Raw genomic sequence first — 15,772 nt, 5'->3', positions numbered from 1 at the left:
AAGGCCAGTCTGGGTAACTTAGCAAGACCACATCTAAAAATAAAAAATAAAAAGAGGTGGCTGGGCACAGTGGTGCATGCCTGTGATCCTAGCAGATCAGGAGGCTGAAAATGAAGGATTGCAAGTTCAAAATCAGCCTCAGTAACTTGGCAAGGCCCTAAGCAACTTAGTGAGACCTTGTCTCAAAATAAAAAATAAAAAGGGCTGGGATGTGACTCAGTCCCAGGTGCTCCTGGGTTCAATTCCTTGTACCAAATATATAAGTAAATAAATAAAAATAAAAAGAGGCAGAGATGTAGTTTACTGGTAGATCACCCCTGGGTTCAATTCCCAGTACCAAAAAAAAAAAAAAAAAGAAACAGTAGATTAAATTGCCCCTGCTATTTTAACATAGTACTTACCTTTCTTAAGAATTTTTTTCACTTTCACATAGTTCCCTTGTTTGACATATTCATGAAGCTGAGCTTCCAAGGAGTCATTTCTTAAGGTACCAAGCCGAACAGGACAGGGGACTGGAAGATGAATAGCCCGAGACATCCTGTTTCAAAAGAGAGCATACGTATTCTAACTGAACCAAAAATACAAAGAAGCAAAATAGATTCTTTACATTTGGAAACCTGTTCACCTTCATTAATACAATTGTTCCTAAGTATCCAAAGGGGACTGGCTCCAGGACCCCTGCAGATAACAAAATCCACACATGTGGGCTGGGGTTGTGGCTCAGCGGTAGAGCACTGACCTTGCATATGCAAGGCCATGGGTTAGATCCTCAGCGCCACAAAAAATAAATAAATAAATAAATAAATAAAACAAAGGTACTGTGTCCAATTACAACTAAAAAATAAATATTAAAAAAAATCCACAGATGCTCATGTCCCCTATATAAAATGGCACAGTACTTGTGTATAACCTACATGCATCCTACCCCCTGGGGGTAGGGGGTTAATGGGGATTTAACCCAGGGGAACTTAACCACTGAGCCACATCCCCAGCCCTTATTATTTTTTATTTTGAGACTAAGTTGCTTAGGGCCTTGCTAATTTGCTGAGGCTGGCCTGGCCTTGAATTTAGGATCCTTCTGCCTCAAACTCCCAAATGGCTAGAATTCTCTCAGTATACTTTAAACCACCTCTAGATTACCTAGAACAACTAATACAATGTAAATCTATGTAAATAGTTATTATACTATATTGTTTAGAAAATAATAATAAGCCTGTATAAATTTAGTACAGATGCAAGTTTTTGAAAATATTTTCTAGGGGCTAGGGATGTAGCTCAGTGGTAGAACACTTGCCTGGCATGCATGAAGCCTTGAATTTCATTTCGAGCACCACAAAAATAAATAATTTTCTATACAAGGTTGGTTGAATATAAGGATGTAGAATTCATGAATTCAGAGGGTCAACTGTAGTGAAGAGGATTTTAGGGGAACAATTACAGAAACTCTATGAGATTAATGTTTATGCTCAATGTTACTGTTTTTTGTTTGTTGTTGTTGCTTTGGTACTGGGAAATGAAGCAAGGATACATTTATCAATAAGCTACATTCCTAGTCCTTTATTTTTATTTTGAGACAGGGTCTCCCTAAGTCACTTAGAGCCTCACTAAGTTACTGAGACTAGTCTCAAACTTTCAATCCTTCTGCCTCAAGTCTCTCGAGCTGATAGGATTACAAGCATGTACCATCGTGTCTGCCATTAATGTTATTTATTGTTAAAGAATAGGGGTTGGGGATATAGCTCATTTGGTAGAGTGCTTGCCTCACATGCACAAGGCCCTGGGTTCAATCCCCAGCACCAAAAAAAAAAAAAAAAGAATTGACCCAGGTGAGTTGCTGCAGGCTGGTAATCCCAGAATGTGGGAGGCTGAGGCAGGATGATTTTAAGTTTGAGGCCAGCTTGGGCAAGTTAGCAAGATCCTGTCTCAAAATAAAATTTAAAAAGTACTGAGACTACTGGATGTGGTTGCACATGCCCGTGATTCTGCAGCTCAGGATGCTGAGGCAGGAAGATCCCAAGTTCAAAGCCAGCCTCAGCAATTTAGCAAGAACCTAAGCAATTCAGTGAGACCCTGTTTCTAAAATATAAATATAGATAGACAGATAGATACAGATAGATAGATAGATAGATTTGTGTGTGTGTGTGTGTGTGTGTGTGTGTGTGTGTGTCTGTGTGTGTTGCTGGTGATTGAACCCAGGGCCTTGTACATGCAAGGAAAGCACTCTACCAACTGAGTTATATCTCCAGTCCCCTAATTTTTTTTCAAAATGGCTGGGGAAGTTGCATAGTGGTTACATGTTCCTGGGTTCAATAGCCGGTACCAAAAAAAAAAAAAAGGACTGGGATGTAGCTCAGTCATCTCCACAGCAGGCCTTGAACTTGGGAACTTGGGATCCTTTTTCTTAGCCTCGGAGTCATTGGGATTACAGACATGTGCCTCCCTCCTTCTATCACAGGATGAAGCAGCAAGAAGGCCCTCTTCAGAAGCTGGTCCCTCCAACTTGGTCTTCACAGCTTCCAGAACTGTGAGAAATAAACTTCTCTACCACAAATAACTAGTTTTCAGACATTTCATCATAGCAGCACAAAATGGGCTAAGACATCTACTACGTGTTTCAAATGTGACAGGTAATGAGTAAAACACCTAAAATTAGATTATTGCTACCACAATGTTTATAGTCTTGCAAGGCAGATAAGTGGCAATGTGTTATGTTCTACAGACAATAAGACAACAAATCCCATTCACATAAATCCCCAAGAATGGACCTCAAGGGCTTCAAGCTACATGGGGAAGCACAGAAGGTATGAAATGAGGTGAAGTAAAAGAAAAAGTCAAAAAGACTGATACATTTAATGGATCTTCAGCCAGGAGGCTCAGGGATTGTAGGTTACTGAAAAGTAACATTTTTGGGGGGTGTGGGGGGGGTACTAGGATTGAACCCAGGGTGCTCTAACATAAGGTACATTCCCAGCTAGTTATATTTTTGATTTTGGGACAAGGTCTTGCTAAGTTGCTGAGGCTGGCCTTGAATTTGTGATCCTCCTGCCTCAGTCTCCCAAAACACTAGAATTAGCAACTGTGACATAGCAACCAACTGAGAAGTAACACTTCCTTGATTTATCCAGGGACTACATGTGGAAAGTACTAAATTAAGTTCTTTATTTTTTTGGTATCTGTTAATATCCATGTCACTGACTACAAGCAGTATTCTAGTAATCCAACAGCATCACAACTTTTTGTTGTTGTTACTAGGGATTGAATTCAGGGGTGTTTACATTGATCTGAGTCCCTTTTATTTTTAATTTTGAGATAGGTCTTGCTAAATTGTTCAGGGCCTCACTAAATTGCTGAAACTGGCCTCTAACTTGCAATCTTTCTGCCTCATCCTCCCAAGGCACTGGGATTACAGGTATGCACCACCACACCTGGCATAACTTTCTCTAAAAAAAGTGCTCAGAAAATAGTTTGGTCTTAAATGCATATGAACCAAAGTTTTATAGCAAGCTGTCATTCCTCTTTTTCCCACCTTCTTCCGTTTCTTTTTCCAGGTATTAGAAAATTACATTTTAATTAAAAAAATTTTTCTCAGTTGTATATGGACTCAATGCCTTTAATTTGTTTTTATGTAATGCTAGGATCAAAACCAGTGCCTCACACTTGCTAGGCAAGTGCTCTATTACTAAGCCACAACTCCAGCCCAGAAAATGGCATAGTATCATTATGATTTAGATGACTAATTGTTATGAACAAAATTGGGAGCTCGCACCCCCCCCCATTCAAATGTTTTAACTTTCAGTACCTTAGGTGTTTGTTTAGAGTGTTTAAAGAGATGATGTTCAGTGAGGGGGGCCTTGCCTGCAATGCATGAGGCCTGGGTTTGACTTCCAGCATTGCAACAAATAAACTCAAGAAGGGAGTAGTAGAGGCTTGCCTAGAATTCATAAGGCTTTGGGTTCAATCCCCAGCCCAGTACAGATGGGGGGGGGGGAGTGAATAATTACAATGAGATCCTTAGGGTGGGAATGTAATTCAACAATAGTGTCTTCTTCTGTTTTGCAGTACTGGGGACAGAACCCAGGGTCTCATGAATGGCAGGCAAGTGCTATACACATCTCCAGTCCCAATGACTTATGAATGTCCTTCAAAGAGGAAGGACAGCCCAGAGGCTAAGATCACAGTATGAAGAAGCAGCAAATATACAGTATCTCAAAAATCAAGCACTGAGGAACCCAACTCTGTCAGGACCTTGATCTTACTTGGGCGGTTTAAAACTTCCTGGAGAGAAAATAAACGTCATTGTTTAACCACTCCTATCTGCAGTACTTTGCTATGTCAGTCCCTAGCAAACAAATAATTAATGACATAGGTTGTCATGTCTGAAATTAACATTTAATCATGCTAACTAAATCGTTAAGATTCACTATCATAATTACTGGTAGTTTTATTTCCTCCATTTTCCTACTTTAATCGCACAAACTTCATAAAGCAAGCGCATCATCTTCGATAGAGAAAAAAAACCCAATTCAGTTTCCGATTGGGATATAACTAAGTAATAAAAAAGTACTCAGGATTCAGTAGACTAACGATAACTTTACACAAACATCTAGCCAACATTCACATTAGAAATCTTTGTGGCATATTCACAACTTCGTTTCATTCTCGAATTGAAGTTATGTTAGAAAACCCAAAACACACATCAGGTACAGATAATAAATTTTATCTATTCTTAACAAACAAACCAGGGGAAAGCGCGAACGCAGTCCCCCACTACCACAAATTATGCAGTCGAGTTTCCCACATTTGGGGAAATCGCAGGGGTCAGCACATCCGGAGTGCAATGGATAAGCCTCGCCCTGGGAAAACCACCTTCGTGATCATGGTATCTCCCCTGCCAGGTAAGTATGAGTTGCTTCCCACTTGTGCCACTTCACCCTCGTCCTTAACACACTACTTAGTCACGGTCAATCCAGTTTCAAGTTCTTTAGGTGTTCTATTTCAAACTACACACTTCTTTATATGTTGCAGACCAAGCTACAATTTCCGGGATATTTGCTGGAAATTTTGCCGCGAGAAAAACGCTCTCGAACCAGCAATCATCGTACTCTTATCTACATATCCCCGCCTCTTGTAGTGACGTCAGTTTCTCCTTCATGGCTTTTTTCCTTTCACAGTTTCCTTATGGATGAGTTGGCTCTAAGGAACCACCCCTCATTTGTCTCCAAAAGACTTCTGCAGGTGTGACTGAAAAGATTTAAATATTCCTTGCCTTTTCGATGTCTGCAAAAATTCTGGCATGAACAAGTCTTAGTTGTGCGCTGTTGCGCTGACCAGCTTCGGAGACCCTGGCGAGGTGGGGTATGTAGGGATGGGAGTACAGTGGGTTGTGTCAGGTCTGAACTGCTGTTTCAGATTCTCGGTCAAACCCTCAGTATGTTTCCATTTCCAAAAATTGTAAAGTGGAAATAATTCTGCCTGCCTGCCTTACACGGTTTCTGTAAGAACTGAATGAATATAAAATGCAGCTTCTAGTCTCCCGACCCCACTCAGGCCACTCTGCTTCTGGACTGGTGACAGGTATAGCACAAGCAGAACAGCATCCAGCTTGTATTTAGGAACAAACTGGCTACTTGTCCTTTCTTCTACATTTTGCTCCAAGCAAAACAATTCTTTTTATAATTTGTAATGACTATAGTATCAAAGGCTTTAGTAGTATTTTCCTTACAGTCTCTATATATAAAAAAAAAAAAGGCTTTGTTTTGTTTGGTACTTTGGGGGTGTATTCTTTTAGTTACTACAAGTGATAAATTTCCCTTATAAGTAATTTGAAAAAGGCAGAAAAGTTTTAAAAATTAAAATCAACTACGATCCAACTACAAAGTTACCACTGTTACACTTTCTTGATGTTTTGTGATAATCCCAAAATATGCATATATTTTGCCACATGCCTGTTATCCCAGCGACTTAAGAGGCTGAGGCAAGAGGATGGAGAGTTCGAGGACCTGCCTCAAAAATTAAAATAAATAAATATATAAATAGGGGTGGAGATGTGGCTCAGTAGTAGTAAAGTACACCTGGGTTTAATCCCTGGTGCCAAAAAAACAAAAACAACAGGGAAATAGATTATTAACCAAACAACAATCATATAAAAATGATTAATAACAAAAAATTAGGAGCTGGATGTGCTGGGGTTGATCCCCAGCATGGGGGAAAGGAAAAATTTATTCCATGAGGTTAAGAGGAAAAAACTTATGAGATGGTGTTATATCACGACTGCAATTTTGTAAAAATGTGAAGCTTTAAGGGAAATTAACTGAAGGCAAATTCACTGAAATGATAACAAATGTTGCTGATTTTATACCCAGTGACAGACTAAATCCTTTCAGAAATATTGTTAAGGGGCCGGGGTTGTGGCTCAGTGGTACAGTGCTTGCCTAGCACACAGGAGGCACTGGGTTCGATCCTCAGCACCACGTAAAAATAAAAATAAAAAAATAAAGATATTGTGTCCATATACAATAAAAATATTTAAAAAAAAAAGAAATAATGTTAAACTGTTTTTGCTTCCCAGTGAGATCACATCAAAATTGTGTTTTTTTTGTTTTGTTTTGTTTTTGTACCAGGAATTGAACTCAGGGGCACTCAACCACCGAACCACATCCCCAGCCCTATTTTGTATTTTATTTAGAGACAGGGTCTCATTTAGTTACATAGTGCCTCACTTCTGCTGAAGCTGGCTTTCAACTCGAGATCCTCCTACCCCAGCCTCCGAGCTGCTGGGATTATTTCACCACCACGCCTGGCTCTAAATTGGATTTTTAAATAGTTTTGAACACAGGGTTCGGTATCAGATAGACTGTGACTTTACCATGTTTTGCTGTCTGTACTTGAATTTACCTTCTGGGATGATAATGATTAGTTATAATTATAGTGAAGATATATTCACAAATGAACATGTGTGCATAATATATGTATGTATAACAACAGAAAATAACTAGGAGAGGCGGCATTTGCCTGTAATCCCAGTGACTTTGGAAACTGAAGCAGGAGATCAGCAAGTTCCCCGCCATCCTCAGCAACTTAGTAAGGCTCCATCTTTTTTTTTTTTTTTAAAGGCCCTGTCTTAAAAACTAAAAAGGGCTGGGGCTGGATGTAATGGTGTATGCTTGTAATCCCAGTAACTCCAGATGCTGAGGCAAGAGGATCCCAAGCTCAAAGCCAGGCTCAGCAATTTAGCAAAGCCCTCAGCAACTTAGCCAGATCCTGTCTAAAACTAAAACAATAAAATAAAAAGGGTTGGGAATGTGGCTCAGTTGATTAGCACCCCTGGGTTCAATACCCAGTACAAAAAAAAAAAAAAAGCAGTGGGGCTGGGATGTAGCTCAGTGGTAAAGAGTTCAATTTCCAGTACAAAACAAAACCCCCAAAATAAGCTAACTACTGTGACCAAAAAGAAAATAGGCCCCAAATAGGAATAGATGAAGGAACACAATTCCTCAGTACAACGTTTTTTGGAGAGTCGACATATATCTAGGGAAGGACAACACCGGCAGGCACATCTGCATTTCTCTCAATCACTGCTGCCCAGAAATACAATAAGGGTGGCATATATACTCCAGATTTTTTTTTTCCAGTGATGAGGATTGAACCAGGACCTTATGCATGCTAGGCAAGAAATGCTACCTCTAAGCCAGACCAATACTCAGTAATTTTTAAAAGCTGAGTCTTATTTTATAAAACTTCTTAAGGTCCAGATGTGGTCTGTAATCTCAGAGACTCTGGAGGCTGAGGCAGGAGATCTCAAGTTCAAAGCTAGCCTCAGCAACTTAGTGAGGCCCTAAGAAACTCTGTGGACCCTGTCTTTAAATAAAATACAAAAAAGGGTTGGGGATATGGTTCAGTGGTTAACTACCCCTGAGTTCAATCCTTGATGCCAAAAAAAGCAAAGAACAACTCCACAAGGCAGGTGTGGCTTGTCAGAAAGTCCATAATGCCAATATAACTGAATCTATAAATGTCTATTACTAAGAAAGCATGAAAAACTCTATGGCCACTCTCTGGACCTTGAGGGGCAAACCCATCCATTCATTGTTTATGTGGTTTTTTTTTGTTTGTTTTGTTTTGTTTGGCTGTGTGTTTTCATTTTTTGTACTGAGGACTGAACCCAAAGGTGCTTAATCACTGAACCACATCTCTACCCTTTTTATATTTTATTTTGAGACAAGGTCTCACTAAGTTGTTTGGGGGGCCTCACTTAGTTGCTGAGGCTAGCCCTGAACTTGTGATTCTCTTGCCTCAGCCTCCCAAGTCTCTGGGATTACAGGCATGTGCCACTGTGCCTGGCTACCCATTCACTCTCAACACACTGCCCTGGGCCTATATTTCTGTCATAGGCTCTGCAATACAAATCACAGTAATTTTTTAGACATTTGCTAGATACCCTCATCCAAAAAATGTGACCCAGATCACCTTACATCTATCATCTCATTATTGAATTACTTTCCTAATTTTATTCCAGAAGGCTTAATTTCACATGAGGAAAATAACATTTTGGCTGTTTTGATAGTATCCATGAATACCTGGCTGGCCACAGTTCTGAGGCCCCTATAACTATTTATTTATGTCCCCTATAGCTTTGACCTCACATGCCCCCCCCCTTTTTTTGCCAAGGAATTCTTTCTGATGACCATATACCTACTCCATATTTTCTCTATTCGCCAAGCATTCTTGAAATTCTGAGTGCTGCTAATGAAAATCATCTGCCTTTGAGTCATTACTTATATGAGGTGCATACTTCTCATTTACTCATAGCCATTTAAACTTCTAAAATGCCAGTCAGTAGTATGAGCAATGGGGATGTTATGAGAAATAATGCAGAGATAGTCCTCCTGTAATAAATGTGATCACCATCTATAAGGCAAGCGGACTTGCCAGAGCTGCATTAGAATAACAGATCCATTCAGGACTTTTTATTTGTTTGGTACTGATGATAGAACCCAGGGGGAGTTTACCACTGAACTACATCCCCAGACCTTTTTACTTTTAGACAGGGTCTCACTAATTATTGAGGCTGTCCTTGAACTTGCAATCCTGATTCTTCAGCCTCCTGAGTCATTGGATTACAGGCATGCATCACTGCACTCAGCGCACAGTCTATCTTGTGATTTCGTTGATGAAAAGATGAATATATCCTATTATTACGTATAAAATATTTTCTTCTACCTAAAAATTCTTTTCTGAGTTTTTAAAAATTATTTTTAGCTGTAGATGGACACAATACCTTTACTTTGCTTATTTATGTGATGCTGGGGATCAAACCCAATGCCTCTCATATGCTAGGGAAGTGCTCTACCAATGAGCCACAACAACAGCCCTCTTTTCTGATTAGAAACTCCTAGGCTTATGGTATCTAATGGATAAACCCTCCCTAGATTCGGTAGGAATCCAGGTGGATCCCAGGTAGCTTCACAAGAGGAACAGTTCAAATACACTTTTTCCAGGTAGATGAAGGGCAGGGCACTCCAGCAAAACCATGTCTGTGAATTTACAGAAGTAACACAAGGTTTTCTTTCTGCAGTATAAAAAGGTGGCAATAGTGGCGCAGTGGCCCATGCCTATAATTACAACAACACAGAAGGCTGAGTCAAGAGGATTTCAAGTTTTAGGCAGGCAGGCCTAAGCAATTTAGTAAGACCCTGTCTCAAAATAAAAGGGGTGGGGGGTGTAGCTCATAGGTAAATCATCCCTGTACCAGAAACAAAACAAAAATCCAGCCAGATAAAGTTATTAAAAAAAAAAAAAAAACTTGTCCACTAGAATATGTGGCCAACATCTAACACTTTTACTACTGGCAATTGAACCCAGAACTTCATACATGCTAGGTAAGGACCCTAGCCAGGGACAGTAGCCCACGACTGTAATCCCAGCCACTGGGGAGGCTGAATCTGAAGGATCCCAAGTTCAAATCCAGTCTCAGCAATTTAGCAAAGACACTCTAAAAATAAAAAAAGGCTTTGGGATATGTCTCAGTGGTTATGCACCCCTGGGTTCAATTCCCAGTACACAAAAAATAAAATAAATAAATGCATTTTGAGGCAGGGTTTCTAAACTTCCCAGTCTGGCCTAAAAATTGTGGTCCTCCTAGCCCCATCAAAATGAAGTGAGGGGGCTGGGGATGTGGCTCAAGCAGTAGCTTGCTCGCCTGGCATGCATGCGGCCCGGGTTCGATCCTCAGCACCACATACAAACAAAGATGTTGTGTCCGCCAAAAAATAAATATTAAAAAATTCTCTCTTACACTGCGTCTGATAGAAGAAAAAGTTGGCTACGATCTACATACTGTGGGGTCGGGCTCCAAATTCCTTAATAGGACGCCCATAGCCCAAGAGTTAATAACAAGAATAAACAAATGGGACTTACTTAAACTAAAAAGTTTTTTCTCAGCAAGAGAAACAATAAGAGAGGTAAATAGAGAGCCTACATCCTGGGAACAAATTTTTACCCCTCACACTTCAGATAGAGCCCTAATATCCAGAATATACAAAGAACTCAAAAAATTATAAACAATAAGATAATAAATAACCCAATCAACAAATGGGCCAAGGACCCGAACAGACACTTCACAGAGGAGGACATACAATCAATCAACAAGTACATGAAAAAATGCTCACCATCTCTAGCAGTCAGAGAAATGCAAATCAAAACCACCCTAAGATACCATCTCACTCCAGTAAGATTGGCAGCCATTATGAAGTCAAACAACAATAAGTGTTGGCGAGGATGTGGGGAAAAGGGTACTCTTGTACATTGCTGGTGGGACTGCAAATTGGTGAGGCCAATTTGGAAAGCAGTATGGAGAATCCTGGGAAAGCTGGGAATGGATCCACCATTTGACCCAGCTATCGCCCTTCTCGGACTATTCCCTGAGGATCTTAAAAGAGCGTACTATAGGGATACTGCCACATCAATGATCATAGCGACACAATTCACAATAGCTAGACTGTGGAACCAACCTAGATGCCCTCCAATAGATGGATAAAAAAAATGTGGCATCTATACACAATGGAGTATTACGCAGCACTAAAAAATGACAAAATCATAGAATTTGCAGGGAAATGGAAGGCATTAGACCAGATTATGCTAAGTGAAGCTAGCCAATCCTTAAAAAACAAATGCCAAATGTCTTCTTTGATATAAAGAGAGCAACTAAGAACAGAACAGGGAGGAAGAGCATGAGGAAAAGATTAACATTAAACAAAGCCGAGTGGGGGGAGAGAAAGGGAGAGAGAAGGGAAAGCATATGGAAATGGTAGGAGACCCTCAATGTTGAGGGGAAAGGGGGGTTGGAAACAAGGGAGAGAATTGAACAACAGCAGATGAGGTGGAGAGCGAAGATGGGAGGGGAGGGGAGGAGGGGATAGTAGGGGATAGGAAAAGTAGCAGAATACAACAGTCACTAATATGCCATTATGTAAAACTGTGAGTGTGTAACCGATGTGATTCTGCAATTTGTATTTGGGGTAAAAATGGGAGTTCATAACCCAATTGAGTCAAATGTATGAAAGATGATATATCATGAGCTTTGTAATGTTTTGAACAACCAATTAAAAAAAATTCTCTCTCTCTTTAAAAAAAAAAAAAATCTAGTGAGGGGCTGGGATTAAAACTCAGTGGTAGAGTGATTGCTCGGTTCATTCCTTAGTACCATATGAAAATAAATAAAGACATGTGTCCACCTACAACTAACATAAATTTTAAATTTTGTAAAGTGACCAAATTTTTAAATCTGAAATTAACTTTAACACTACATCATCTCTATACAAAGTGAGGGGAAAAAAAAAAGCTGACCCAAACACTATTTACATTGTATGAAAAAAAAAATTCATCTGCAATAGATGCAAATGAACGTGGGCCTGTAAGCACCCAAAGAAAGAGCCCTGCAATGCAGTATTCTTAAAGGAAAAAGAAAAGCAACATACTCTACACTTTGAAAACCAAAAATATCAGGGGAGAGCGCGAACGCAGTCCCCCACTACCACAAATTATGCAGTCGAGTTTCCCGCATTTGGGGAAATCGCAGGGGTCAGCACATCCGGAGTGCAATGGATAAGCCTCGCCCTGGGAAAACCACCTTCGTGATCATGGTATCTCCCCTGCCAGGTAAGTATGAGGTCAAACTATCCCTGACACTCCCCACTGCCTTGCACACCACTGTACGATTCGGGTCAATACTGAATAGGCTCTAGTTGGGCTGTATCTACACACTGAAATCCCCACATTTGGATCTGCTCACCTTCACACTGCATTTCTCTATTATTGCTGATAGAAATGCTATGATAGAAAGATGATTTCCAGGGATGCTTCCAAAATGCACCGAATCTCTAATCTACATACTCCGCCTCCTGGCTTTACGTCACGCGCAGGCTGGGTTGATGATCGCGAAAAATTGCGTTGCTTTTGGTCGACTGCTGCACAACATTCTGGGCCAGCTTCCAAACATCAGTTCCTCCTGTTTGCAATGACCTAAATGACACCTATCGTGCTATTTTTCTGACCAGAAATCCATCTCTCTCCTAACTTTTGCGAAGTCGAAAGCCTTCCGATCTCCCTGTGAGGACAGGCCACCCTGAGCAAAAGAACGTCAAGGAGCCAACTTCATACTGAGATACGGACGTTCTACACCACTCCAACATCACTTCCTCCTATTTTAATAGGGAGCACACACCATGCTAGCGGGATGTATGGCAAGAGTAGGAGCATTATGGTGTTGTTTGGGGGTGCTGGGCCCCATACTTTAGGCGCGTGCTCTATCATTGCACTGATACCCGGAGTTTTGGAATCCAAGATCTGTTCAGCAAAATCCAATGCTCACACTTCATTCCTCTATTTAAAAATCTTTTTTTATACCGCCTGCCTCTAAATAAGCTTCTAACCTCTGAACCTGTCTGTTCCTCGCCTTGTAAATAAGAATTACTGATACTGAAGTTCTTCTGAGAGTTCAACCCAATGAAAACTCCAAAGTAAACTTAAAAAATCCACTAATAGCCATTTAAGAAAGTCCTCCCAGCTTCCTTGCTTTTGGTATGTGTGTGTTTATCAATGGAAATACTGCAGCGAATGTAGCAGCAATTTTTTGTGTTTAAGAAAAGTCATGACTGAACCTTGTGAATATTATCATTTCCTCCTGGATAACTTTGCACGGAAAAAGCCTTTATTTAACTACAATCTTCAAGCTAAATAATAAGTATTATCAGAGACGGATTCTTTTCCTTTTTATCCCCCTTAATCTACTACTAACAAGTGAATAAACAATATGATTTTAGACTAAAAAAAAAAAAAAAAAAAAAAAAATCGGAAGCACCACGAGTACAGCGGTAGAGAAACCAACCTACAGGAAAAAAAAAGCAAAACAAAAGTGATCTTCAAGAAAAAGAAACAATATCAGCCTGAACAGCCTAGGAAACTCAACCACCGAGCAAGCATGTGCCTGACTTTTAACAAACAGATACAGGGGAGAGCGCGAACGCAGTCCCCCACTACCACAAATTATGCAGTCGAGTTTCCCGCATTTGGGGAAATCGCAGGGGTCAGCACATCCGGAGTGCAATGGATAAGCCTCGCCCTGGGAAAACCACCTTCGTGATCATGGTATCTCCCCTGCCAGGTAAGTATGAGTTGAAGAGGCTGAAGCCTTCACAGCCAGGTGTACACTGCACTATACACGTAGGGTCGTAACATAAGCGTTCACCTTAAAACTCCATATCATGACACAAATGACCTCCAAACACTTTATGAAACTAGCAGTCTCAGAAATTCCCCAAACTACACTCCAAGAAACAACAAACATGTAAGAAACTTTTCCCAGTTTGCACCGGATGTTCATCTACATATTACCCGCCTCTGTGGATGTCAGACGGGCAGGGAACTTAGATCCCTCACTCGGAATCCATGCTTCCTCTAGCCTTGAGAGGACAAAAGGCAGGCCTACTAGCATGTGATAACTTTTCCTGTTTCGTCCTCTTTCCTGCTAGAACACAAGGAGCATTTTTTCCCTTTTTTATTCTTCTTTCTTCTTCCCCCTCCCCCTCCCCTATACCAAGGGACTGGGAATTGAACACAGGGGCATTCAACCAGAGCTATATTCACAGCCCTATTTATTATTTTAAGACAGGGTCTCACTATAGTTCCCAGGTTGGCCTCAAACTTGTGATCCTCCTGCCTTGGCCTCCTGCATAGCTGGGACTACAGGTGTGCAGCACCGAACCTTGCCACATTCTCTTTCATGAGCAGAAATCGGAATCATATTTAATAGTAATAACAACAAAATCAGTAAATGATAGTAGAAGTGGTCCATTTTACTCATTCATTGAACAAGCATGTGCTGCATTTCTATTATTGAGGATATTAAGAATGAAAGTTAATTCCTGCTTCCAAAGAACACAGAGGCTCTGCCAAGCATGGTGGAGCATGCCTGTAATCCTAGCAACTCCAGAAGTTGAGGCAGAAGGATCACAAGTTCAAAGCCAGCCTCAGCAACTTAGCAAGTTGTCTCAAAATAAACTTTGGGGGCTGGGTTTCTGGTTCAGTGCTAGAGAGCTTGCCTAGCATGTGTGAGACACTGGGTTCAATTCTCAGCATCACATATAAATAAAGGTCCGACAAAAGGTAATAAAATATTTAAAATAAATAAATAAATAGGTCTGGGGATGTGCTCAGTGGTTAAGCACCCCTGGGTTCAATCCCTGGTGCCAAAAAGCAAAACAAACAAACAAACAACAGCAACAAAATAACAAATAAGAGCTATGGAAAAGAAGTCAAATTAAAGTGAGAAATGCTGTGAAACTTTTTTTTAACTTTTTTCTATAACCCTCATTTCTAGTCAGAATTCCTAGTTGCTCTCACTAGCTTACAATGGTTCCTTTTTTAAAAAAATTATTATTATTATTTTTTAATATTTACTTTTTTTAGTTTTCAGCGGACACAACGTCTTTGTTTGTATGTGGTGCTGAGAATCGAACCCGGGCCGCAGGCATGCCAGGCGAGCATGCTACCACTTGAGCCACATCCCCAGCCCCTACAATGGTTCCTTGAGGCAGAAGATCTCTGCCCAAAGATGACACAGCTTCTCACACAATGGCTCATTACTGGCAAGAGTTTACTTCTTGAGCACTTTATTTCAGCAACATCAGAGAAGGCTCCCTAGAAGCCTTTTTTTTTTTTTTTTCCCAGTACCAGGGCTCTGCACAGGCAAGCACTCTACCATTAAGTTATATCCCCTGCACCTAGAAAGGATGACATATGAAATACATCTTAAGGAGTGGGAAAAGACAGCATAATACTATTTATGAAAGGAAAACAAAAGTTCTGGAAAGAATAAAAGGATAACTGGGATTTGGGTGGGAGATTAGGGAATATTATGTGTGTTATTTATCTATGTTTATTTATGTATAATTAAATGTTATTTTGGCTTTGGGGATTTTATTTGTTTATTTTTGGTTTTGGTATTAGGGATAGAACCCAGGGTCTCTTAACCACTGAGCCACATCCCTAGTGCTTTGTATTTTTTATTTTAAGACAGGGTCCTGCTAAATTGCTTAGGGCCTCACTACATTACTGAGGCTGGTATTTGATATTTTAATTTTGTAATATGCTGCATTTGCTGCTGCTATTTTATACCAGTAAAGCAACAGCTTTGCAGCAAAATAGGAAAAACATATTCAACTTATTCATAAACAATATTTTGAACTGGGCCCCAAAATTATATAGTTGAGGAAGA

General features: G+C 40.3%; 1 protein-coding gene and 3 non-coding genes across 4 annotated transcripts in view; all 4 read right to left on the bottom strand.

Annotated features, from left to right (window-relative positions):
• LOC114080975 (inactive serine/threonine-protein kinase TEX14) overlaps window positions 1–537 on the bottom strand; it is an 82,837-nt gene extending 82,300 nt beyond the window's left edge. The window contains exon 1 of the mRNA XM_071603105.1: window positions 402–537. Coding sequence (XP_071459206.1) covers window positions 402–537 — 136 coding nt within the window. The remainder of the gene's footprint in view (window positions 1–401) is intronic.
• A 4,202-nt stretch (window positions 538–4,739) lies between these two features.
• Window positions 4,740–4,903, bottom strand: LOC114080979 (U1 spliceosomal RNA). Its single transcript, XR_003580684.1, has one exon. It is a non-coding gene; the product is annotated as a U1 spliceosomal RNA (small nuclear RNA).
• A 7,097-nt stretch (window positions 4,904–12,000) lies between these two features.
• LOC139702586 (U1 spliceosomal RNA) lies at window positions 12,001–12,164 on the bottom strand. The gene has a single exon (XR_011705202.1). It is a non-coding gene; the product is annotated as a U1 spliceosomal RNA (small nuclear RNA).
• Window positions 12,165–13,504: 1,340 nt separating this feature from the next.
• LOC114080985 (U1 spliceosomal RNA) lies at window positions 13,505–13,668 on the bottom strand. The gene has a single exon (XR_003580689.1). It is a non-coding gene; the product is annotated as a U1 spliceosomal RNA (small nuclear RNA).
• Between the last annotated feature and the right edge of the window lie 2,104 nt (window positions 13,669–15,772).

The sequence above is a fragment of the Marmota flaviventris genome, chromosome 17 (genome assembly GCF_047511675.1).
Source record: "Marmota flaviventris isolate mMarFla1 chromosome 17, mMarFla1.hap1, whole genome shotgun sequence".
Taxonomy (NCBI): domain Eukaryota; kingdom Metazoa; phylum Chordata; class Mammalia; order Rodentia; family Sciuridae; genus Marmota; species Marmota flaviventris.
Note: the sequence above shows the minus strand (reverse complement) of the source record. Positions and strands in the feature narration are given on the sequence as shown.